At 38.7% G+C, this 27176-nt stretch overlaps 1 protein-coding gene across 1 annotated transcript in view; it reads left to right on the forward strand.

Moving 5' to 3' along the window:
* LOC140236898 (cytosolic carboxypeptidase 6-like) overlaps nucleotides 1-27176 on the forward strand; it is a 100253-nt gene that overhangs the window by 12659 nt on the left and 60418 nt on the right. Inside the window, exons 4-5 of the mRNA XM_072316833.1 lie at nucleotides 847-941; nucleotides 4714-4930. Coding sequence (XP_072172934.1) covers nucleotides 847-941; nucleotides 4714-4930 — 312 coding nt within the window. The remainder of the gene's footprint in view (nucleotides 1-846; nucleotides 942-4713; nucleotides 4931-27176) is intronic.

The raw sequence follows: 27176 nt of genomic DNA on the forward strand, positions 1-27176 counted from the left end.
TTCTAACCCGATTTTGATTCTGTTTGCTTTATGTGATGGCACTAGGTGAGGGCTTCAAAACTTCTACACAGAATTTTGACCTTTGACTTCTTTGACCTTTGACCTTGATTTTTGACCTTATTGTACATTTTGCTACAAAATGCTATCTTTAGCTGCAACAAACTCATTGATGCCAGTCCAAAGATTTAAACTTCCGGCGGGGACATATATTATGCACTGCGTAATTTCTACTTTTCCTTGTTTTCTTCTACTTCTATTTCACATGAATAGGCTATATATACACATTTATAGTATGTTCATGATCAGAAAGACAAGAGTATTACCGATACAAAACGACGACAACATTGAACTTCTATCCAAGAGTGGGACGCATTAAGTGTCTACTTTTAAAGAGGGATTTTTCGAAAGAATGTCCCATTATCAAATGAAAAAATTGATTCTTTTTAATGTACCATTATACATTGTACAATGTACATTTAATGACAAAACCCTATGAGCAGAAAAGTCATTGACCTCAATATTTTAATTGTGTAATAGAACAATCATAATCCATCTAGGACTTTTCATGCAATTTTGAGTAATTTCATGTACTGTCTGCACAAACATCAGCAATTTACAAATTATATCTACTCGTGACTGTCTGTTAAATGGAGAATAGAAATGAGAACTAAAGCTAATGACACTAAATGGGGTGTGCCTCCTGATTAATTTGTCAGCTCTTTGCACAAAAGGCCATTGTTGGAATTGTTTTAAGAGGATGTCTACAGTGGCCCCATTGCAGAAAGCCAGTGAATGGTGTACCCTTTATTGATTCCATGTATCATATGTTCGTGTGGTCTCTTCCAGAGGGTGATCTTCAATATCGTCAATTTCAGCAAGACCAAAAGCCTGTACAGAGAGGGTATGGCACCAATGGTGAAATCTTCCAGCAGGACACGATGGTGAGTAGTACTGTCCATCTGTGTCCGTCTTTGACCATCTACCATTTCTTTTTCTTTTTTTTTCTCTCTTCCATGCATGTGGCTTCTGCTATGAACACTTTGCATTGCAGATAATTATGTATTACATAGTGTGATTTTATAATTAATTGGAGCACGATAAAGTATCGTTCTTTATTGCAGATCATGAATCAGCTGGATTCATTTCTATAAAGATCTGTTTGCATTTTTCATGTTCATGTGTTTGTGTCTTTGTGTCACTCACCCACAAGGCAATCAACAAACAATAGACAAATTTGTCCCCATGGTATTTTGAAGTGATTTAACTTAGTCATCCATTTGTTGCCATCACTGTCAAGTTACCATTACCAAGTAAATGACCCCCAGAAAAAAAAAAAAAAACACCCACACACACAAAACAAAAACACAACTGCCATAGGTTAACAGGGAGGCATATCCACATTTGAGCAATCTGACTTTGTGCTCCTTGGGATGCAAACCTCCATGCTGATTTACACTACTTTGATGTGAAGATTGCATTCGGTCGGCATCTGATAACTTATCCAACTGTGTCATGAAGTAATATGCACAAGAATCTAAGAGTAATCGACTTCTCTTCACTTAGATTAAAAAAACAACAACAAAAAACGAAGAGAGGAAATAGAACGAGGAAAAAAAAGTTCCAATTACACTATTAATTAAATGTCATGTTCTCTGTCTGGACATGACTGCAAGGAAATGAAGCGATCAGAAAGTGGGCTCAGAAAAGTCTGGGAAGAGATTTTGGGAGCCGGTGACAATTGTAGACCCAGACGGGTTGACTACGAGGGCCCATCAGACTTGTCAGTGAGGGCTTCCGTCCCACAATAGATGGCTCACTCAGACTGTAATCATGCAGTCACGACCCGTGCTGGGTAGAGAGATGTTGATTCTCTTCTCGAGTGGTGTCATCAGACGGGGTGAACATTGCTATGGATCTTGACCTCTGCCGACATGTCTTGTCTGCCCAAACCCTTGTACATATCATGCTGAGGAATTAGATGAAGACTGTGGTTTTGAGTGCGCACCATGGAGAGAAGTTTTTACTTGTTTGTGGTATTACTCATCCTCATACTACTTCGTCATGCATTGGAAAATTAGCCATTCTAACCACATTACTACACTCCTCTGATGGTTTTTTCCCTAATATTTGAATCAATTTTTTTTTCTTCTTCTTCTTCTTTTTTTTTTGTCTTCCTTGCAAATTGTATTGATACGGAATACCATAAGTAGAAAGCCAGCCATAGAAGGTGAATGTGAGAAATTGACAAATAGAGCCTGAAAAATGGTACATCTTGATACAAGGGTCTGTTTGCATTGATTGACAGTCCAAATTAACATTTTTTTTTCCCCTGCAGTCAGTGCATATGACCACTGCATAATGGAGAACTCGCTTGGAAATAGAAACTGCATTTCCCTTACCACAAAGGAGACTAAATTTTATCAAAACAAACTGCAAATATGTCTGCCACTCGTATAAGGTTATTAGAAAAATACTCTTCTTTCTCCCTCGTGATTTTCCTCGTTTTGTTAATTTCACCACACATCTAAAACTACAATGCTTCTCTGCTGGCATCCTTTTTCCTTCTGCCTCCTCTCCCCTTTCCCAGTTTGCTTATTCTTGCCCCTGACTTGAACTATGGATCTAAGTGGTCCAAGCCAACGGGGCCTTGGGGCGATATTTTGTGCCAAAGCCATTATCAATCAATGGGAATGCAAGCGTGGCGCTGTGGCAAAAACAACAAAAGCTTTAGCCAGTCCTGGATACCACTCCTGAATTGCACACACGCAGAGCAGGATTCACTTTGCCGGTCATTGTTTTGTTTGTATTGTTTTTGTTTTGCTTGGGTTGGCTTTTTGTTAAAAAGCCACAAATTTGCGGAGTGGACAGTAGGTGGCTTTCAATAAGCTCATAGGCTGTGATCATTTGCAGATCAGAAGTGATGAGTATGGGAGCACAATTTACTTGTGGGTTGTCATTGAACGAGAGGAGTATATCACACTAAGCTTTGATTCTAGTAAATTCCCCAAGTATTGTAAAGTTTTATATTGGGCCATTGAGTGAAAAATATGATGTGAGAACAATGACAGCGAGCCTGCTTTAAGTGCGTAGCTACGTGCTGTTGTTGCGTAAAGATTGTTGATATCTTAGTGACATAAAGGTTGAGGGTGAGGATTTAGCTTTTAACGTTTTGCGAGGTATTCAGAAACCACTCTATGAGATGTCAAAGAACATGCAATTCTAAGGGGTATCAAAAGTTTTGAAATGGCTGAGATATCCAAAAACCAAGTTGAAACAAAGAGATCCTAATAAAAGGTGTGGCCTGTCGCCTTTTATTAGTATCACTTTTTTGGATATCTCAGCCATTTGAAAAAAAAATTTTCATCAAATAAACGTTGAATCCTTCTTAAAATTACATGCTCTTTCATATTTCATGAGAGGTTTCTCATTATCTCACTTAGGAATGTTCAAAACATGAATCCCACCTCAACCAGTACTGTACAGTCCCTTTAACCTGTCCAAGTAAGAAAGAAAGGCAAAATCTTAAATTTAGACCTAATCAATCTTTACGTCTACTGAGAGCTGCCCAATAAAGTAGCAGCTGAAATCGAGCTCTGTGAAGCTTGTAAGAGATGATTGTACTTCATGCCCAGATTGCTTGTAACAAGTGACATTGTTCTGGTCTCTGTCTAGTAATGTGCATATCACAAATTAATGGGTTTATAGTGATTGTATTTGTGGCCTGTCCTTATTCTGACAGCCTGATAAAGTTGCCAAAGACTGATTTCCGAATTGTAGAAGTTTCAAACTTTCATGCATGTCTAAAAAAAGCTTTCCATTGTCGTGTAATTTGTCTCAGTTTTGTCTTGGTTACTGGTAGTTCAAACGATATCTCACAATGTTATAAGTCAGGCCATCACGCAGTTTTGAGAAAGCTGGCTTTGAATTTGAAAGGCAAATCAAGAGTGTGGGTACAAAATATAATGGGAGAATTCCAAATATCATAGACTAGTTTCATAAAGTATCAAATGTGTACAATTTCTAAGCATTTCGAGACTTAGAAATTCAAGTCTTTCATATTTGATCAGATGCCTGATTTCTAACTTTTCAGCCTAATCACCTTTACTTGCAATATTATTGGCTTTATGGACTATCAGTCTATCAAAATATTATATGGGGATAGCTTGCATTCATGAATTCCTCCCAAGATCTGGATTAGAAAATTGAAAAATCATTATTCTTTAGAATGAATTTGTGAATGCTTTGCTAGATACTATCCTTTAAAAGGTGTTGCAAAAAAGGTTGTTCAACCTGGGATGAAGAAAAAAAAATGTGGAACATTTTTGACAGTACATGTGATCCTGCTGTAGACTACTGATCCATAAAAGAAGTAACCTAGCACCTTTAACAGCTTGATATGAGTCATGAATTCATGAGACCTGATGGCACATTTCATACCAAGCTTGAGTGATTCTGACTCCATTTTTACGTGTGCCTCTTGTACCACCAGGAATATCATCTCAGTGTGCAAGGTGTCTCATACCTTCCATATGCTATCTATCTTTGTTTCACCATGTCACTGAAAGGGACCCTCTATCCATGGAATTATCCTTCCATTATGATTCTCATTCCTTACTTTGTATGGAGATTAGAAACTGATTTCACCAAATCACACCTCCTAGAAGTTTAAGATTCTTATTTGATATGAGCCCTTGTTGGTTTCCACTCATGCAGGCAGCGGATACCGTCCAAGAATGTGTACTACTACCGCTGCCCGGACCACAGGAAGAACTATGTCATGTCCTTTGCCTTCTGCTTTGACAAGGAGGAGGACACGTACCAGTTTGCCTACTGCTACCCCTACTCCTACACCCGTCTACAGACCTACCTGGCTGCTGTGGAGAAGCGCCGCCTGCCGTTTGTCAAGCGGGAGCTGCTCTGTCTCAGTGTGGTGAGTATGTGATGGCATTGTTTGTGTGTGCTTGTGTGTCTGTGTTTCTGTGTGTATGCGGTTGAAGTGATGGTAAAAACTCCTTGTGCTGTAAAGCTTTAACCCATTGAAGACTAGTCCTCATTATACTCGGGCAGGTGTCTATGAGAAATGTGTGTTACAGCAAAATCAGCCCGTCCTCAACAGGTTAAGGTATAATGCTTTAAGTGCAGTGTGTACAATGCAAGTGTTGCAAGCAAGGCTTGGTTCTAAAGAACTGCACTGCTAGCTCTTACTTTGTAGATGTACATGTAAGTTGTAACTTATGTTTTATATCATTGTAATTTACAATGATTTTAGTTTTTCAAAGCAGCACATACTTCAGTAGTCACAGATACTTGGCTACTTCCCAGCTGCTGCAATTATTGTATAGCTTGAGATAGCTGTGAACCTCTGTGTAGAACAGACCCCTGGAGATCAAATGTCTGACAGCAGCTAGATAATCTTGAAAAAAATGTGGAAATCATTGAATTAGTCCTGTTAAATATGAGAGACTACTATGAAAAAGGAGGAATTCATCCTTTCATAGCAGCTTTGGAAATTATGACAGCAAGGTGAGTTCAGTAAAAAGAGTGTACTAGTTTGATGGAATAAATTGGATAATGACAAATGAATAAAACTGTATCGTTGCTTTCTTTGTGTGTGTACTGTGTTGGTACATAATTTGAATTGAAGAGGATTCAAAGTGCATGATTAAACTAGCAAGTAAAAAGAGAGAATAGATAATCTAGTAACATGTACATGCATGCAAATGAGTTTTAGATAAAGCATGCATAAATCATAGAACAGACTTTTTGAAAGGATGGGATGGGTAGACTGGTAACAGCAAATAGAATGAAAAAAAAAAAGCATGTCAAGTGCAAGAGAAAGCAGTATATTGAAAACAGTGCATCTATAGACAGCTGGTGTATGTAAGATGAAGTGATTCAAACTGATGCTAATGAAGTTTTGATGATTTGGTTAAGTGCCATTGATAATGTAAGCCAGAGAGTCAGTGCATAAAGCATTGAATTATGCATGTTTTTGTGGCGGCAATGTGTGATTTGCCGTAGTCATGCCATTGATGAGTTGTCGGCAACTGAGAGGGAAATCACCTAACCTTTCAAAAACTTTGCCCAATGTGTATTCAATCAGCTACTTGGTGAATAAATAACCAGTTGAAAATCACAAGGGTAGTAAAAATTAAACCTGATACACATCGTATTACTTCTAGTAGTGTTTAGCAAGTCATACACTGTAATACGAATTGAAGAGTTAGACTACTTTTACAAATGGAATGCAAGACATCTGGTGCTGTATTTGTCCAGCACGGTGGCATGTTATTCATTTATTTCCAATCTGACTTGGTGATCATTTCTTCTGTGGGCTGATGAGTACCTGATCAAGAGCTTGTCAGTATGTTTGGTAACACTTTAGCCTGTGTCTGTATATTAAGTACAATTTATTGTGTGCGTCAGTGGATAGGGATGTAAACAAATAATATCTAATTTCTGTTGTCCATTTGCATAAGGACATGTATATTTACATAATATTAATTAAGAATGTAAAAGCATGCCAGTGATACAGCCAATAAAATAAGAAAAACTTGTGAATTCCAGACTTGATCAATTTCTGTGATGCAGTTTTAGAGATGCCTGTAACCAACCTCTATTTCATATTTGCTGCATTACACAGTATGTGCATTTCGTGGAGAAAAATAACAAACAGACAAACAAACAGACAAACAAACTGTTTTCATGCATTATTTGGCAAAAAAACAAACAATCATGTCAATGTTCCGGGACATACATGTGTAGTCAGGCCTACTGCTAGCCATATTATATTTGCAAATCTGTCACTTAGTTTAATGTGTGGAGTAAAGTCATGCCGTCTATTATCTAACATTCATCAGTATAGTTTCCAGGAAGTGTTTAAATGAAGAGGAAAATACTCCCAGAAGAAAAAGAATACATTGACCTGATTTAATCACTATGTGTTCAATAGACTGTTTCTGTAATGTATACAAATTTCATGCATGCTTTATTCACTGAAGATTGCCTGTAACAACCACAGAGCTTGCCGGAAGCTTTCCTTACCTAGTGTAGCAACAGCTAATGAATGTGGAGTGAATCCTTGTTTTAGAAACTTCCCAGGAGGGAACAAATGAATTGAAGTCTTTTCTCTGTCATTTGACAGAGAAAAGACTTCAATATTCAATGTTTTAGTATCTTTGTACAATAGTTATAATACAAGACAAGGAATCTGTATGTACACAGTCCCATGTGGTATTACGTATCTGTAGATATTGTCTTAATGACAAAAACAAAAACAACAAGCAAACAAACAGAAACAACAAGAGATATTATGGTTACTTTCTACTTACCTTGCTTTTGTTCTTTTGAAGATAGTGCTTACCCTTGAGGATACCTCTTACTTTTATTTTTCTTCTGTTTTTTTTTCTTTTGTTTTTGATTCTCAGATTTTGTGTTTTTGATCCTCAGATTTTGTTTTTTGTTTTTTTTTTTATTTTGGCTTTGTTTTGTGTGCATAAACTTTGTTTTGTTTCTCTGATTGGGATTATTATATCCCATGTTTAGCTGTTGGTCTTTTCCCTGAACCCCCTTGCATTCTTTACCACTGGCTGAGCTCCTGTGGCTTCATGGATTAGACGACACTCTCAGTCAGTGGGTCTCTGGTTCAGGTGTGATGGCAGCACCAGCAGTAGTGCTGTTTACCACCATTGTGCGGTCTTTTATTGGGACTTTAAGAATCTGTACAGCTGTTGGTCACACAGCTTTTTGCTTGTGCATATCTTGTTGCTCCTAACTGACCACTTGAGATAAATCCAAGCTCAACTGCACAAATTTCTTGCCACGATTGCACCAGAGGATACAATTAATTCCAGACCCATACTGCTATTAACCTCTTTTTAACTGTTCCCTGTTCCTTGTTTTGCAAAATATTACTCTCCCAGTCATTTCCATATAACGCTCTCTGCCACAGAGGTTTTTCACTTGAAACCAGATATTACATTGTGTCCTCTGTGTTTCCGGCCATCCATATGCAAAGGTCAAAAACACTTCAGAAACAATTTAAAAAGTAAGAAAGAGAGAGAGAAAGAGAGAGAGAGAGAGTAGGCTACTCACATCTTGCCATATTTTCACCCCAGTGGGGAGTGAGCAATTTTCAATTTGAGAGTTCTCAGCATATCTGAGTGCCATCTGACACGTTGGCGATGGGGTTAATGGTGAAAGTTGCTCCCAGCGTTAGTCCTTGTAAGTCCCTTGATTGGGGTCAGTACTTAAGTGAATCTGTTATAGTATTTGTGTGTGTGTGTGTGTGTGTGTGTTTGTGTGTGCACTTGTTTGTGCCCTCAAACATGGACCATTTTGGAAGGCACACTGACCATCCATAGCCACGCCCAAACCCACACATCAAGTATTGCTGTATATTGTAAGTTTAATATACCGTAGTCAATTATATATTTATAGCACATCAGGAGTTGGTCCATATGCCTAGACTAGAGGTATGTATATTGTATGGTGTATTTGTGTGTGCATTGTGATTGATTAAGTGTATAAAATGTAATTTGCATGCAGTTGTGTGTGAGAAAGAATAATTCTTAGTAATTCTGTACAAGTGTGAAAAGAAAGTGCAAAATGAACCTAGGGATACAGTGTAAATAAAGTAGGCTGCCTTGTAATTTTCATTTGATATATAGTTTACTCGCTAGTAGAACAGTAGATCTAGGTGAGATATGAATGTATTGAATATTTATGCAACTATCCATCCACTCTCCATATGTGCATTTCATTTGTCTTTATCATCTACAAGTGCTAAACCACCAACATTTGATGTGCAATCACAAGACAGCCTCAATAGCCATTAGATGATGCTGGAGTTGTTTACTGTAGTGCCTGTGATAAATAAATTGAAGTTTACACTTCTGTGAAACAAGGAATGAAAACCAGGAATCATGAATTACTTTCAAGAGGCGGTGATGCGGAGAATTACAAGCTATATTCTTGATTGACGTTGGAAATTGAGCCACGTACAAAGGATGAATGGGAAAATGGTGCCAAGTAATATACAGTGTGTCTCTCTGTGGATTCACCACTGAATGAAAACAGAGATTAGAACACAGACATTCCAGTCAAGGTGTAAGGTTGGCCGACCCATGAGAGATCAATGCTTATCTATCTGCATTGTTTGTAGTCACTTTTAGCAGCTAAGCAAAAGGAAACAATCCAACAAAAACGCCATTGCCACTTGGCCTGCAATTACAGTTTATATGATAGCCACTTGATTGGAATAACAGATGTGATATGGAAATCTGTGTCAGAAAACAAGCAAACAAACAAACAAAACAAACAAACAAAACCAGATTTCATCCCTCTGTTGCTCACTATGGGATCTACACTGTATGAATATTGTATGTCTTAAAAATAAAGTCTCTTAGCTCTGTAATTTCTATGATGTACGGTCTATAACATGTGTTTAGAATAAACAGTGGTATTCCACATTATACAAGTGATACAAAGAAATCTATGCAATTTTCTCGAATTTTTCTGCATAAGAGATACAGAACCTAATGAACATTGTGGAGTTTTACCACTTGTAATGCAAGTGACTTTTTTGTGATTGTTCAGGGACTATATGAATGATGAGCAAATCGTGTAAACAAGCTCTTTTATGGCACATATTTCGTTACAAACATGAATTTTTATCAACCATTCTTGCATACAATGTTGAAATCATTTTAAGTGAAGTGGTTCTTTGCACATGAGTTAATGGTGGGCATGATAAGTTATCCATTTACCCTGAAAGCATGTGGCAAATCATTCATGGCACATGATGTTTGTCGGCTTTTGTTTCTGTGAGAAACTGAACTAAAATGTCTTGCTCACTCCGCTCAGTTTTTCTTACTATTGTATGAATCGTCACAGGTGTCAAAACATCAGGCACCACTTTGTAGCCATGCCTGCAAAGCCTTGGTGTTTCGAGATCAGCCTGGGGGGACTTTGCACAAAAGCGATTGATAGGGTATGAATTAGATGTCTGTTTTGTAGCCTCCACCTTTGGCAGGCAATTATGTTCACACCTTACAACATATTAGTTTAATGAGGAACCTAACTCAGCCATACTGTGGGCAAGAAACGCTTCGAATACCCCAGACATGATGTGAAACAAGCAATTTCCATCTCATCTGAAAGATTAATTGAAAATGACAGTGGATGGGTGAATCATATTTTTCTTCCAAATAAAATATTGACAGCCCCCACAAGGTTGATTTGATTAAGAGCAGTGTCGGTGTGATATCTTTTGATAGCGCTGATGTCTATCTCATTCAGACTATGACTGCTGGTACCGATTCCAGCATTACAAATATTGTTTGAAATTAACATTTTGTGACTAGTCAGTCTAATTGAAGTGCATTGTTACAGTTTTCTGTAAAGTAGCTTTATTGTGTATTCCTACTTTTAATAACATTGATACAGATGATGAACATAAGTTTGTACTTTGCCATTCAGACTTTTGAATGGTTATTTCTGTGGAATGCTGTTAACTCAGTGTTCTTGAATCCCAGTATTGAGGACAAATTTACTTTTAAACTAGCCATATATTATGAATGATTCATCACTCAAATTATTATTTTTATTGTCAAAAGACTCTTTGTCAGAGAGGAGTTTTTTTGTTTTGTTTTGTTTTATGTGACATTCTGTTCTATGTCTGCAATGATTATTTTTCCATAATGAAATCTAAACCTTACATTGATTTCTGGTTAGTCCTCAAAACTGGACTCTGCATAAGATTGACCCTTCATTGGAAAACATTTACTGATTATTCAAGGTAAATTGTTCCACGTCAGTACTGTCTGCCACTTCCTTTTGTGTCCACCCCCCCCCCCCCCCCCTTGCAACATGCTGCCATCACAGTGCACACTCGGGCATTCTGCTGTGTGTCCATTTCAATCATTTGTTTTTGCACTTCTCAAAAATCCCTGAAAAATGCTGTGAAGAGATCCAACATATATTGACATGTTTTCTTTCACTGGTGTCCATAGCCGCATTCACAGTACAAAGTAGCAGGATAACAATCGCATCGCGATCCATATCAGGAGATCTTTGTTTGTTTGTTTGTTTGTTTGTTTGTTTGGTTTTTTTTTTGCAAGCTTTCACATGAACAAAAGTGGTGGGATGATGTTCACAATCCAAATCTTGGATTTTTTTTTTTTTTTTTGCAAGCGTTCACGCGGACAGAAATATCCCACTCAGATTGGGGCACACAGTGTGCTTCACTGTTTTGCTTCGAGATTATATGGTTCAGCATTCACACTGTCACCGTGGGTCATCCCTGTAATTTCACACATCAGGGTGTATTTCAAAAGTCTTGACTTGCCCCACGGTCACCATGGGGCAAGTTAGATGATTCAGGAATAAGTGCAAGATTTCTTTGGATTTGTATTGCGATGCTGATTGCAATAATTGCTTGAATTACACACAGGCAAAAATCTGGAGATTTTGTTCCCGATGCAAATCTTGAGATTTGTATCCCATTAATTTGTGTATGTGTGAATCCTGCTCATATGACCTTGAAAAAGACAATGTGCTTTTATCATTCCTCCCCTCCCCCCAAAACACAAAACAGAAACAAAAGCTTCCCAGTTGCATTAACTCCTGTCATGGTATACATTACCGGTATGCATATTGAAATTCTATTATCACTAACAGTTTTTTATCATTAGAATTGAAGTAATGATCATCCCCATGTTATTCCCTCCTTTACTTGTGCTTGTAATAAATTTAGATTAACTGCATTGCTGGTACCAGAGACATTTTTTTTTTTTTTTTTTTTGGTTTGTCTGTATGTCTGTTCATCAGAATTTTGTCCCCCTCCCCCTCAGAAAAGAAGAAATTACAGGGATGACCCATTTGGTTTTGTGTATATGCGAGCAAAGACTTTTGAAATACACCCTGATGTGTGATAACTTTGCACCACAATTCATGGCAGCAAAGAGCTACCATGCATGCATAATAGCAACAAGAGCAATAAAGGTAGGAAGTTAGTGGAATGAGAGAGAAAGAGATAGAGGAAACGAAAGGTGAGAGAATTGAAGAAAAAAACAAAGGAGGCCCTCTACTAGGGATGCTGAATGTCAGAGCTCATTAGAAAGTCAGCGGTGAAAGGCAGGTGTTATTTGAAAATGTCATCCCTACCGGTTTACCAAGGTGTCTTTCAAGTGCTTACCTGGTGCCCTGTGTGAACTCCCCTGAGACTTCAAAACAAAACTCTCCAGTCAGCTCTGAATATTCAGAGTCACTCCTGAGTGGAACTACAGGTATGAAGATATCTCAAGCCCTGTGGTCCCCAAAGGATGGGACTGGAGACACAAAAGAAAACAAAGATCCTTTCAAAGATACCTTCAACTTAATGCATTTCCTGTCACCCTCTACATGTCGCTGCATGCCGCAGAGACCCAAGCCATAGAGCTGTCACTGATAAGGTGTGGGATAGCCCGCCCCTATTACTGTTGGTACAGAGCCCCCTCACCCCCCTTTTCACACTTTACCCCCAAACTTTGGGATTCTGGGTGGAACTGGGCTGGAGGGCAGGTGGTGATAAGGGACCTTAGGAGCACCTTAAAGATGCATGATGGAGGCTGACCCAACGGGTTGCCACGCACACCCCTGCCAAGACAAGTACCCCTCATAGCTATGAGGAATGATCACACACTCCTCTAGCCTCTCGCCCTGGCAGAGCGCTTATTCCAATGTTATCTTCGCCACTATACACGTCTTTGCAGCACTGCCCTAGAGGAGCACTCCCATTCTCTCTCGCTCCTTCACTTTCCCTTTCTTTCCCTTCCTTTCCTTTCTTTTCTTGAAATGGCCTATTTTTGTCGCTTCTTCCGCGCCAAAGTTAAGATCCTCCAGAGCACGGCATCTACCTATAAGCACTTGATTTCTGGTATGAAATAACCGGCATCCATAATTCATCCCTCATGCATTTGCATTGAGCTTGGGCGGCACTTGAGTTCCTGGCAAAGCACATCATAGAGTGTTACCTGCCAGGGGGCACACGTGCGTTACCGCGATGCCCCGTCTCTCCGTATTTCTTGTGCTCCCACCCCCATCCCCCCAGATATTCGTCAGGGTGCCCCCTCAAATGGATTTGCCAACAAATAAAAATCGAATGCCATCAGTTTTTAAACATTCCCAGTCATGAAGTGTGTTACTCCCGTAAACCCTTCCAAAGCCACACTCTGTAGAAGGCATGGGAAGCACAGAGAGTGAGTTAGAAATTGAGAAAAAGAAGGGGAAAAAATCTTGTTGCTAGAGGCATGGATTTCTTGATGAACTAGAAATGACTTTGCATTTTTGAGGTTGTCTTCCTTACGGGTCTTTCTTTGCAACATTTGCTGATTGCCCTCTGCCAGACATTTTCATTTATTCGTTGTAGGAAATGCCATCAATGTTTTGGGGGCAGTATGATTGATCCACATTTAAACTGTTGGATTTGTTCATTTCCCATTTTCTATGAGAAAGAGAACTGTGATTCTCTTGTCTGTTTTGGGCACAAACCAGAAAAAAAAAAAAAGAAACCCAGAAGCACTTTATTCTTGAGATATGGTGGCTAGAGGGTACTTCTTATTTTTAGCAGCTATTTTTCATTTTTTCCCATGGTCTGTAATGACAGCATTGACTGCTGCATTTGTCCAATCTTGTACTGCCATATTCTGTGAATTAGATGATTAATCCAGTGTGCATGGATGATACTCATTTGATACCATTTTTTTGTTGCTCCAACCACTCAACAGTGACATACTGTTATGCATGATATGGTTCATTTTCATCCAGAATTATACATTATTTGTAAGATATGACATATCAGAAGGGAAACACACACACACACACACACACACACACACAGAGAAGGAAACAACTATTTACAAACTCTGTAATTGTTTAGAATGGATTATATAGGGCCTATATATTTTTCAAACTTTTAAAATATATGATATTTATGCTGATATAGAAAAGTTCAGATATCTAATATCTTCATTAACAGTAGTACTGCTGTTCAAAGTGAAGGGTGTTTATATGTTACCTGTGCAGGTCAGATATTTTTGCTGAGTGGAAGCAATGATAACTTGTCTGTAGAAAGCCTCGAGACTTTTGTACCTGTGTATTTGGTTACCGTAGCAGCTTTTTCTATTAGCCACAGGCTTCATGTGTGATTATCTTAAAAGTGAGACTTGGTGGTGTAATCCAATGTAACCATTCTCGGCGCTTGCGATACAATTTTGGACTCGAAACGAGAGAAAGGCCATTGCCCGATAACACGTCTCCACATAGATGGAGTCAAAAGCAAGGGTTTTCAAGAGCTAATCATTGATATGAAACAGAACAGAACTTGGCCAAGTGTCCACTATCCCTTGTCTCTTTTCTGCTCTGCTTTCGCCCAATAAATTAACCATCTGTGATTGAATTGACCCTCATCAATGTGTCGCCAGATTCTCGAGCCACGAATTAACCTCGCCATCACATTTTATTCTCCACATGAACAGTCCCACTCTGTTATTGATTTGCTGTCCAGACTGTACATTTCTTTTATTCTTTTGTTCTCTTTTATTGTGACCTCTTAAGTTGTGTGTGTGTGTGTGTGTGTGTGTGTGTGTGTGTGTAATGGGGATATATGTGTAGTCTGTGTCAAATGGTCTTAGTAGTTGTCAGAAAATAGCTTGTCCTGTGACTCACTTTTCAGACTATTAATAGCCTGTCAAGAAAGAACTTTCTGCACTCAGTGCAATTTTAACATAGACTTGTCAACAGTACCCCCCAGAGTGCCACATACAGATTCGGCTGATGATATGGAGCAGGCATGATGTACAGTCTGTATTTAAAAGGTTTTGCTCTTTTAGGAACTTGAAAATTCTGTCCCTTTTTTGTTTTTGTTTAGTAACTTCTGCTCCAAATCCAACTCTGACTGAGGAAACACTGTATGCAAGCAGATAAAACAATGCATAATTCTGATCATTTCATGGCATACACATAGATTATACATCAGTACAAATGTGTATGTCTTTATTTCTTGATAACCTATCTATGGATCTATGCAAGCAAATTGAATGTCTGCATGTAGTTTATGATGGGTAGATGTTAAGACACAAGACTCTGCAGGAAAATGTCTAGAGGTGATTTAGAGTACCACTCAAAGTTGCCATTCTGTTTACTTAAAGGCTTTGCTCCTTAAATCAGCCAAAAGATTATTCAAGCAAATAATTCATCTTCCTTAGATGTGAAATCACACATCAGGTTCCTGCCAACAGGGAGTATCTCATTCATTTTTCAAACTGTAGATAATGAAGCAAATCATATAGTAATGATCAAAATTAGACAATGGTATTTTTAAAGTGTTCATATTTGTTTGTTTGTTTGTTTGTTTGTTTGTTTGTTGTTGTTTTTTTTTTGGGGGGGGGGAGGGGAATGGGGGAGAAATGTTTTTAGAGTAGAATGCATTAAGTATGATGTGTGAGATCCTTCATATTGACCTGTTCCAAGCATCCGTATTTGTAATCCTCTCTCACATCAATAGCTTTGTATAAAGTTTTCAAGAAGATTCTTAAAAACTTGTGCATGAGTGTGTGTGTGTGTGTGTGTATGTGAGAGAGAGAGAGAGAGTAACATTTTGATTAAACTTATGCTGTACAATGTGTATATCTGTATGTGGTATGGAAATGATTTTTCTCTGAAATAGAAAAAGAAAGTTTTGTGCATTGGACATGGTAAAAGTCCATTTTACCACTTAAGTGAGCCGGGGAAATAACCTTGGTTGTCTTCAGTTTGTCTGTAGCATACTGAGTCCAGAAGACAACATACCTAATTGCTTCAATAACCAAGTGAAATGATGACAGAGTTTTCTAGTCCTTTTTTAGCAATGCATTGTGGGATTGTGCTGAAAGTTGCTTTACTTTATATCTAACACAAAGTTACCGAAAGTCCTTGGAGATTTTTCCTTACCCCACTTAAAGACCCCCCATTAAGTATACCCACTATGTCGCAGTTGGAATTCTGTTGTGAAAAGGCTTTATTATATCTTACACATGTTCCTCTTGCTATAACTAGAACTAATCTAACTGCTATGCCCTTGTCACTCAGCAATTTTGCATTATATGTGCGTGTGTGCACAAATGTCCTTAATGGTTTTGTTTGTTTTTTGTTTTTCCTTTTTGAATCCTTACATGAAGGCTCTTTGTGAAGTTTGGCCTCCTGGTCGGCCCATAGAGTTTAATGTGACAGTTGAAGGTTGTCTGTCAGTTTCTGTGGTTGTCTGTCTCCTATGGTCTCATTATCTGTCTGTAGTTCTCCATAGAGTTACAAACCTCAGTCCTACTCCAGGAGGGTGACTTGGAAGGCAGGGGATGTCAGAAAGATCATGAAGTGCTGTCCGCACAGCCACAAGAGACATGTTAACCCATTCTTTCTGCCATTCTCCGAGAACCTTCAATGCCCCCCAACAAGATTCTTTTTGCCTGTCGACAAGGAACGGACAGGTTGGTAGTCCTCCTGTGCTTTAAGAAGCAATCGAGCATTACATGTATTCCCTTTCCACGGTCTGCATGTGCCATTGAACAATGCGAAATTAATTCGATCGGATGTGAGATATGAACAGAGCATGTGCTGGGCTGGCAACTTCTTTTGTTATACACTATAAGAGCACCTGATGGGGTCAGTGAAAGTCAAAATCTAGTGAGCTCAGCTTTGATTGCTACACTTTGATTGTGGTGTTGTATGTAGGTCTTTATATGAATATTGGAGCAAAACAACCACACTTCTGTGTTAGCAAATTTATTATGCAAAAATACATGCAACTCTGAGACAGAAAAAGAACAGACATTGATAGCAGAAACTCTAATCCTTCACTAAAACCTATTTTTCTGCTCAATGTAATATAAATAAACATGAATTTAGGCCATGAATGTAAACACACTTGTGTACATTTCTTGGTGAGTCCCAGGGGCATTTCATGAAGCATTTTGTCAGATATATATATATATATATATATATTTTTTTTTTTTTCTGGTCAGTTTTCTTCTGTTTGTGTTTGTTACATACATAAAAGGCTGCATCACTTCGGTGATCCCTTGCATTTATCCCCTAGTTGAATTATCTTTTGTGTTTATGCCAGGTTCAAGTGTGTGCGTGTATGTCACACACAAACACACTGCTATAGCTTCTGACCATTCGAGCATGGGGAATTAAGGGTTTCTGGGAAGAACACTGAACTATTAAGGCTTTCTATAGCTCAGTCGGTAGAGCACCGGGCTATAGACCGTTTCAATTTCGATGGCCTATTCACCTACCGCCGCTAGCGGCGCTATAACGGCCGCCATAACTGGGGGCCCACGGGGGCTCCCAGCGAGCTAGCTACCCAGCGAGTTGCACTTGCAGCTAGCAGCCCAGCGTACCCATCGCGCATAGTTAGCCGGGCGTGGCCGCATGCGCCGCCGGCGGCCGCTGGGTCAGCGACCGCCGCGCTAAAATTGTGATTGTTTTACTCACTGTGGAAAAGTCATTCAGCGGCATTTAATGCCTTTCTTTTGGACAAATTGAGTAATTCAGACATATCGATCTAAAATTAATGAAAGCTTCAAAGGATCAGAAAAAAAAAACACATATTGTGCAGTTGTTGGGTGCACAAAATAAAATAACAGGCGAAAAAACGGAAACGGAAGCTGCACGTCAGTGTGTGAAATTTAGACACTACTGACGCATGGTGAATATAATATACACTTAAGTGAAACACAGCGGTATAAAAAATGCACAGATTTTTGAAACAAACTTTGGCCTATGCCTAATAGATTCTCTTGATTAGGCTAAATCACTGCATATTCATATTCGTGAAATACAGTTGTTCATTTTAGAAGACAGATGGTTCAGATCAAAGATTTTGAGAATTAATTAAATATATATATATATCCCTAGTTGGCACCTTAGGGAGACATATTGGGGGGAAGTGTCTTCATTAGGGAGACAACTGGTCATTAAGGAGACAATTTTCGTGTCTCCATTGCGTAAACTGCCATTGAACATGTAATAATAAATTTGCATATAAAACAAATGGAAATGTCTTCCAAATGACCCATCTAGGAGTATATATATATATATATATATATATATATATATATATATATATATATATAAATTATATATATCAAATGCTTGGTGCAATACTTACAAAAGTTAGAATACACTTCCTGGCTACTAGTATACTACATTGTATATGACAAACATTTTAAAGCCTACACTACAGCCAAAGATGTGTAAAAAAAAAAAAAAATCTTATATTGTAAATTTTTACTTCTTCACTAAGCGTTCAGCATTAAATTGACCATTGGGCCTGGAACTCTGAATTTGAATTAATTTTTGATAAAGTGATACTTATAGATATTAAACTGCCATGAATGGTGGCAAACATCGGTTTCATAAGCATAATTCATATTAAGAAAGTTTGATTTGAAAATCACTTTTGTAGATTATAATTTTAGGCATTAGCGCAATGTTAAATGCAAGGTTACTTAGACCTTAAACAGTAGAATGTTTGGTTGTTGACATCAGGCGACGTAAATTAACTTCTTAAGTTTGTACGGCTTAGAAACGCCTAGATTTGCCTTCAGTTTGGTTTACTTAGTTAGACTTGCCGGAAGTTAGTGACAACCGAAAATGATATAGGATGTAGCTATAAACGTTAGAGGGTTCTAGGTAGAAGTCAATAGGTCTAGACGGGTCTAGATCTAGTCTGGACTGTTGCCTAGAATTCTAGACAAGATCTAAAAAACGTTAGACAGACTTTACCCCACTGGTCCGAGAAAAGGCAAAAGCCTAAAAAGGTTTAAGTTAACTGATCTTATTAGTTGCTTTGATAGCGCCATATCTACTATCTAGCTCAAAACTGATTCATTATTTGTATCTAATTATATCAGTTAACTGCTCAACAGTCTAGGCTTACTATCTAGACGTCTGTCTGCGCCTAGCCATAGTTCTCCTCAGGTGTTTTTTATCCTCTTACACAAATGTGAATATAGATCTAATGACAATGTTAAGGGGCTTACACGCGAGTACCTATACCCAGGTCATCGCAAAAGAAAGTAGAGTCTAACGTGTTACAATTCCACTCACGGATCGTACCGATATTTACCTTGTTTTGGCTACAGCCGTATATGCCATCTACCCATTCGCTCATAGCCGGTATAAGTTGTTTAATTTTATTAATTAGCTAACGAAAAAAAAAAAAAGTAGACGTTAGAGTTGTCACAAATCCAGATGCGTCGATCGCTGCCAGCGCCAGAGATAGCTAGCTGGCCGGCTGGCGCCGGGTGGTAAAAGCACTGGCTGCCGCTGGCACCCTTGCCACGCACGCACGGCGCTTGCCGACCCGGCCTGGTTGGCCCCCAGTAATGGCGTCGCCTTAAGAGGGCGCACTTCAATGAACAGTCACTTGAATCGGTCTATAGCAGTCCAGAGGTCTCAGGTTTGAATCCCGATGGAATCCCAATTTCTTTGCTCATTTTTCCACTAATAAATTATTTCTATTTTTTTTTTCAGACAAACTTACAGAAATCCTTGCATGTGATTGGCTGAGAGCAAACTTGTCTGACAAAATGCTTCATAATTCCCCCCCCCCCCCATATTCCCGGTTTCTGAATATGATTTAATTCTACGGGGACCTGGTGTATACCAGGTTCCCGGAAGGAATGGGTTAAGGGATTTTTTTTTTTTCTACTGCCATGCTAGGGCATAGCACACATTTTCATCCCTTTGTGATCTGTTGTGAGTGATTTGCCTTTACCCCAATGAGCTCACTTTGCTTTTCTTTCCCTGCAGTATAGTAAATACAGCAATAAGGCTGATGGTTTGCAGTTAAGACCGACGGAGTAATGATCAGGATACATGTTGTGCATTGAGAATGATTTACCCTCCCTCCTTTCATTGACATAATGTAGTGATAAACATACTGTGCACTTTGGTTAGAATAATGTCAATTCCCTATAGAGGACCATGCCACAGAAATGTAATAACCTGGTAGTCTGGTAGAGGGAGGGAAGAAGAGAAAAAGAGACAGAGAGAGAGAGAGAGAGAGAGAGAGAAGGAGAGAGTTTCTGCCAGTTTTGACTGTTGAAAGTTGCTCACAGGACACAGACAGATATTTTCCCAGTGATAGTAATTGTGAGCACTGACATATTCTACTCATTGCTCCATTGACAGTTAAATACCAACCCACACACTTCTGCAATCTAGCCCTTTAATTTTGCTGTGTGTGAAATTGTATACAAGTAACAAAAGCAAATCCAAGGTACTTCACAATCAATTAAAGGGATACTGAATCAAGGCTTCCCGATGATTTTGCAAGTGGTTAAATTCACGATCATGGAGTACAGTATGGAATGGAGAAATGTATATGTGCACCTCACATTCATGTCTGGATCAGAGTCAACATTTTTGCACATCTTTGAATTTGCGAATAGCACCTGATTCGTGAAATTTGTGAAAATAAAAACTGTGTGAAATATTCGGCATATGTAGTTCTCAATATTCAAATGTCATTCTAGAAGTAGGACACCCCCAGACAGCAACATTTACAACTTGTATAACCCAGTATTTATTTGGTGCATACATACCGTATGCATATCATGTACAGCATGTATGTCACTGATATTTTTTAAGGGAAGCACTTTTATGCAACTGTCAGTTAAACAGTATAATTCCACAGCAGGCTTTGTACGCCATGCTATCTTCAGATTGGCTTGATGAAAGAAGGGGGGAATTTTTGGTAAAAGACAGACGTAATATATTACACCACCTGTTTGCAGTATATCCTTCATTGTATGAATTAGATACAGGTAGATGTTACAGTTGATATTGCTATGAAATAAGATTGAAGGAGAGAGAAAGGGAGAGAGTAAGAGAGAGATAGAGAAATAGATAGAAAGGAGGGGAAGAGATAGGGAGAGGAGAGAGAGAGGTAGAGGAGAAGAGAGCGGAGAAATGGACGGATGGAGAGAGTAAATGCCAACAGGCAAATTGAAGGCAGTGCCATTGTAAGGTGCTTATAGAGTTTAAAATGGATGTTGGTCTTTGGGGAATTCATTGATTATGCAAGATACCAGTGTAAAACTGATGTGATTTAATTCTCCACTTAAAGAAAGAAAGATGATGAGGAAGAAGAAGATAACAGCATAATAAGCAGATTTATCTTTTAAGCCCATCTAGAATATTGGGAGAGGAGACCCCATGTCTGGCGGTCTGGGCTGTCTTTTAATGTACCCCTTTGTCTCTTGGCTCATCACATTTTAACGATGCAAGGTGGAAGATCGTGCAGAGGTGTTAGATGTTTCTTGGTTTGATTTATGGTGGATGGAGTCGGGAGGAGGGGAGTGGGGTTGTGACCGGGTTTTTGAGAGGCATAGGAAGTGAATTGGACCTGATGAGGGAGGAGGAGTTAGCAGTCCGGTTGTCATGGGGACGGCATGAAAATTTTAACTTGTTGTTTTGTGTACCCTCTTTGACCTGAGGAGCCTTGTAGAATAGGATATGAGACTCCTCTGCTGATGTTGAAATTTTAATGGTCGACGAAGAGCTGGATGCATCATTGTAAAGTCATTGCGAGAAAGCTTTGGATGAGCCATTGATCATATCATATGTGCCGGGCATTTTTTGCAAGGAATCGGCGCCCCCCTCCCACCCCCCACGCACCATACTTTCCCTCTTGTAGTCGGCATGCTGGAATTGGGGATTCCCTTTGGCAGTCTATAAACAAATGCCCCCATAGTTTGCCCTTCTATGATATAAATCAGAGCTTACTGTGATGATAGGATGAAATTCATCAAAAACAACCTCAGTTGGGAGTTAGGAAATGTGAACAACTGCAATATCTGCAGCACATATACAATCAACTGGTTAGTGTATATTATTGAATTAGGATGCATACAAGACATTCAATCTTTGCTGTATATGAATGCTGCAAAAGCAAAAACAAAGCAAATCATACTGATGTACATGACAGACTTTATTCAAATCAAGTGCATCACAAATAAGACCAAAGCAATTTTTTAATTATTTTATAATCAATTCTGATATGGCGACATGGAAATTTGTATAACAATACCAACTACTCTAGTAGAAGGTCCTTTAAGTTCAGGCAAGAGAAATTATTCCTTGTGAAAAAGCCACTGAGCTCTGACTTGTGGAAATCAATGTTTTTGAGAGTTTAGTTGTAAAGGATTTAGTGGTTGAGCATTGGTCTATAATATAAATTATAGACTGTTGATGCTAGTTGTAAAAAAAAACCAGGTCAACTCAATACACAAATACATGTACATGTCTTAACTGAGTTAATACCTTTCCCCTCCCTCCCAAGTGTGTATGAGACCTGAAAAGGCAGACATTTACATCATACAAAGTACATGCAGTCATCATAGTGTGACTATTGTGATTGTAACCATAGTATGTAAGATGATGACAAATCTATCTATCTATCTATCTATCTATCTATCTATCTGTCTATTTATAAACCTATCTATCTATCTATCTATGTTATAATATACATACATACACACACACAGTATACATATGTTTTGTTGTTGTTTTTGTTAAACTAAGTGTAAAGGCCTACAGCAAATTGTGTAAATCTCTCTATCAGTAAATGAGGATGGTCTTCTTTTTCTATGAGGTGGTAGGTGTGATATAAAGCAAGATCACTTCGCCAGTTTTGTCATCCTGGCTATTGTAAGCAGCACATTAAACATGTGCATATCATTTCATTCCATTTGAAATGCATGCTGTACAGTTGTATGTACCTGTAGACAACATCAACCCAACAATGGCAAGCAGAGCTATCGTGTTACCAAGCTGCACAAAAAACAATTAATTTCCTCTCTTCATCTAATCCTGCCTCAGTCAGTGAATCTACTTAACTCTACATTGTCATAAAAAAATCTCATTTATGGCCTCAACCCTGCGCACACTAAGGGCTCTTGTGAATAATGTATCATGGAATTGTGTGAGATATAAATTCGCAAACTAATGAACTGACATCCGTTAACGAATATTGGAGTTAATTTCCCCAGCACAATGGGAGAAGGAAGAATAAAAGCACCACCTTTCGTTCAGCCGCCGTCGATAAAGGTTAGGTAGTTGCGCAATGCCACTTGAGGGGGATATGAGGTGAACAATTAAATGCTGCAAATCATTTAATGATTATTCTTTTTGTGTTGCCAGCCTTCTTTGTTGTGTTTAGTTTTCTTTTTTTTTTTTCACCGTTGTTCTCCTGTGGGTATCTGCACAACATGGCTGGTGTTAATGAAGCAGCGATATCTCATAGGCACATTGAGTAGACTGTCCAACTGTGATAATTTGTCTGCATGTAGAAAGTACAGACCCAGGGCACTCCTGTGATTAGTAAGAAATGGTCCATGATAGGAGCAAATTAATAATTACCTGAAGTAATTCTTATCATTGTCTATTCAAAGTCATCTGGGAACAATCACTTACATGCAAATATTATGTGGGACCAAAATACCTGTTTGGCATGTTTAATCACAATTTCTGCTCAATAAAGAGACCATTAACAATATTCTATTAGTATTGATATCGCTGTTAGTATTGATAACACATAGATACAATTTATATTTCATATTTTCATAGTTCTTTCCCCCTGAATATATGAATACAGGGGAGGGATGATTGTTCAAGATTTGACAGTCAAAAGCTTGTGAACAGTCAAGTATGTATAGTCTAATGTAGAATATACAGAATAGCATCAAAAGGTTTGTATTTCAACAAGAATATTCCTCTTGACATCATTAGCCATGTTCAGACATATTTCTATTCGGAGTAAAATTTTATGGCACAGCAATTAAAAGTCAAATTAATACTTATCTTACCACGACCCTGTGTCCACGCGACGGTTGCGGGAAGAAACTCTGACCAATTTACCACGGCCTTCGAGGGGATCACCGTGGAGGGTCGTTGTAACTTCCAGAAGTAGTAGTGCCGCGCATATGACCATACGATTGTTTTTTATCAGCGGCATTTGTCTTCTTCATTCTTGTTGATAAAAATTTCTGAGTGCTAGCTTCTTCGTTGCGATCGGCTAGGTTAGAATTAATACTGCATGTGCACGTGTAGCCCCTACTTGTAAAGTGTCAACATTGCGATTTGCCCCGGGAAGTTTTACATAGGTCATAAGGTATGTAAGGTCATAGATACTCTGAGGGCTTGTCTGCACCGGCAATTTACTCCGACCGGGTGGTCGTGGTAGCGAGATACTCCTGACACAACTCGGGAGTATCTTGGTTGGAGGAAGAGGTCGTGGTAAGTTACCACATCCTTGTTCAGATGGGCACTACTCCGACCTTTCCTCCGACCTTCCTCTGACCAAGCTTCCTTCGACCCTTCCTCCGAAGTTACTCCGACCAAAACTCCTTTCGTCTGAACGCAGCTTATGTCTGTGGTGCAGTTTTCTAAAGAAAGATCATTATGTGCTTCCCTTATTAGAAAATGCCATGATATGAATAACCAAAGTGATTCTGAACATTTGATATTCATGACATCCTATTAGAATACAATACTGATGCTGGCAAAATACTGGCCAGGTAGATGGGAGCCTTTGGAATGTGTGTACTCAAGTTTTGATTGCAATCTTCAGCCAGATGGGATGTGAAGTGATCAATTGGGAACATTAGCAACTATGTGAAGATTAGCAAGAAGAAAGCGTAGCCCAAGCTTTTCAGCCTTTCTCACCTGACAAAAGGATAGGAACATTATGCCTGATAAAAATTTTATATTTGCAGGCCAAGGATTTCATAAGAAATACTGCAAAGGAAATCATAGAAGGTATCTTAATAAAACAACAACATTAGCAAGGGACATGAATCTAAAAGATCAGAGAGTGATAGAAGGAAAATTATGTGAAGTACCATGACACAATCTGCCCTGACATCCGCGAGCCCAAAGGAAGATGAAAGATTTAACTTATTTGCAGAGAGATTCAATGTATACAAGGAAAGAATTTAAGAAAAGCAGATCTTGGAGATATTGCACACCATATTGATACATGTAGAGTACAACAGGTTGATGCAAGACGTAATGCATATTGATTTCATGTCTATTCGAGTGTATTGGTCAATTTTGATTTTAGAATACTTATGACCTGCTTTATATATTTATATGTCTGATACTTTTGAATTTACTACTGGGAAATATTGCTTGATTATATTTATGATTTTCATTACACACAAGTTTAAGAGAAAGAAGCACAAGTGAATGAGATAGTGTTTACCGCAAGATAAACTGAAAAAAAAGAAGGAGTTATGGTAGCATCAATGAAATGGGAAAGGTAGAGAAATACAGAGAGATTAAAGTGGTATTAGCAAGGTTTTGCCCAAATAAGCATACATCGATGTCTTAACTGTGTATCAATATGAATCTGGAGAATCTGATAGCAAGAATTGAAAAATAAATTGGAAATAGGAGAGAAAGAGAGAGAGAGTGAGATTGAAATAAAGAAGAAAAGAGACAGAAAGAGAGAAGACAGTGAGAAAGAGAAAGAGAGAGAGAGAGAGAGAGAGAGAAGGAGGGGAGAGAGAGAGATAGAAAAGGAGAGAGAGAGAGAGAAAAGGAGAGAGTGATGAGAAGAGAATGAGATACGGTGCTCCGTGAATCAAGCTGCGATTTCTCCAGCCACACAGGGCTTCCTTCCGGGAGAGACTTCCGCCTAATCTCCTTTCTTCCCATGATTGATGCGGGGATCCTACTGATTATAATTAACTGACAAATGAACCTGATCCAACACACTCCCTCCAGAGCACACACACCCAAAGAAAAACCAATTTCTCTTTCTTTTTCTCCTCAAAATTATGATGGTCTCTCATGGATAAAGGTAGAGACTCATTATTGATACCAGTTATTTTGTCTGGTATCAAGGGTTTTAGATGATATTCAGGATTTTTGCATCACTGGTTCCAGTCCATTTTATGTCTTCTTTTCTTTAATTCTTTGTCTTTCTTCTTTCTCATAATGATAAATGACTCTGTTCATCTGCACACTGCCACCTTTTGTGTTTGAAAACCACTCCCTGTTGTAGCTTTTACATGTAGGACCTGAAAACATAAGTTGTATGGGCACAGTGTAATTTATATGGAGATAAACCTCAACAAATCTGATCATTCTTGTAGTATATTGTATGTCAGCAACCCATCTTTCAAAACTTTTCACTTGTTCAGCTCTTTTGCTATAGGCCCTACCTGGTAATTGGCCTCTGAATGTAATAACTCACAAATTATCTTTCTCTGATGTTATAAATCAAGCTCAGTTTACTGATTGTGTTTTAATCCATAGTCATGAGATGTAGACAGCATCACACAGTACGATAAAAAATGCACCTGTGGAGGTTTTCTCTATTAAATCATTGCCTATGCTCTGTAAATGTCAAGTGTGTTGTGAAGGATTACTCATGTTTTCTCTTCAGAGCATAACAGAGGCCTAACATAACAAAAATGAATCACTCCGAGGGACCTGCTGTATATGCTATCCTGGTGCTCAGCAGCATTCCCTGCAGTCCTTGATAACTTTGGTTGCTAGGCAACCTCTGTGATAATTTCTTAAAAAAAAAAAAACCCAAAACAAAAATGCTTCTTGTGAGAAGTTACAAGCTTCAAGGTGTCAAATGAATACAGATGTTTTGGAAAGGTCACCTCATGGACAGACTGGAGCATTCATGACACAAAGAGCTGATCACCTGACTTTTCTCCCCCTCTCCTCCCCCCCCCCCACACACACACACATACAGACTCACGCCATTGCCTTATATTTTTGTCCTTTTTTTCTTTTTTCTTTTTTTACTAGACAAGTTTTGTGAATGACTTGTTTCCATAAGTAAGTCTTGATATGACGGGGCTCCAAACATAAAAGACGGAGGATGGTGATCTGTCCTGATGACAGGTTCCACCTGTACGACTCACACTGCGCCGTTCTGCGGATATCCTGTCCTATTCTGAGGGCCATTATCCCACAAAATGTGCATGCCCCAACAACAATACACAGGACAGGTGCCGCGGCGTTGCATAGCACTCATTCGCCAATCCAGCCATGTTTTGTTTTGTCTCGCTCGGATCATTGCGGAGGACGGAGGAAAGAGTGCATTGACTCCACACTCAGTCTTTCACTTC

The sequence above is a fragment of the Diadema setosum genome, chromosome 13 (assembly GCF_964275005.1).
Source record: "Diadema setosum chromosome 13, eeDiaSeto1, whole genome shotgun sequence".
Lineage (NCBI taxonomy): Eukaryota > Metazoa > Echinodermata > Echinoidea > Diadematoida > Diadematidae > Diadema > Diadema setosum.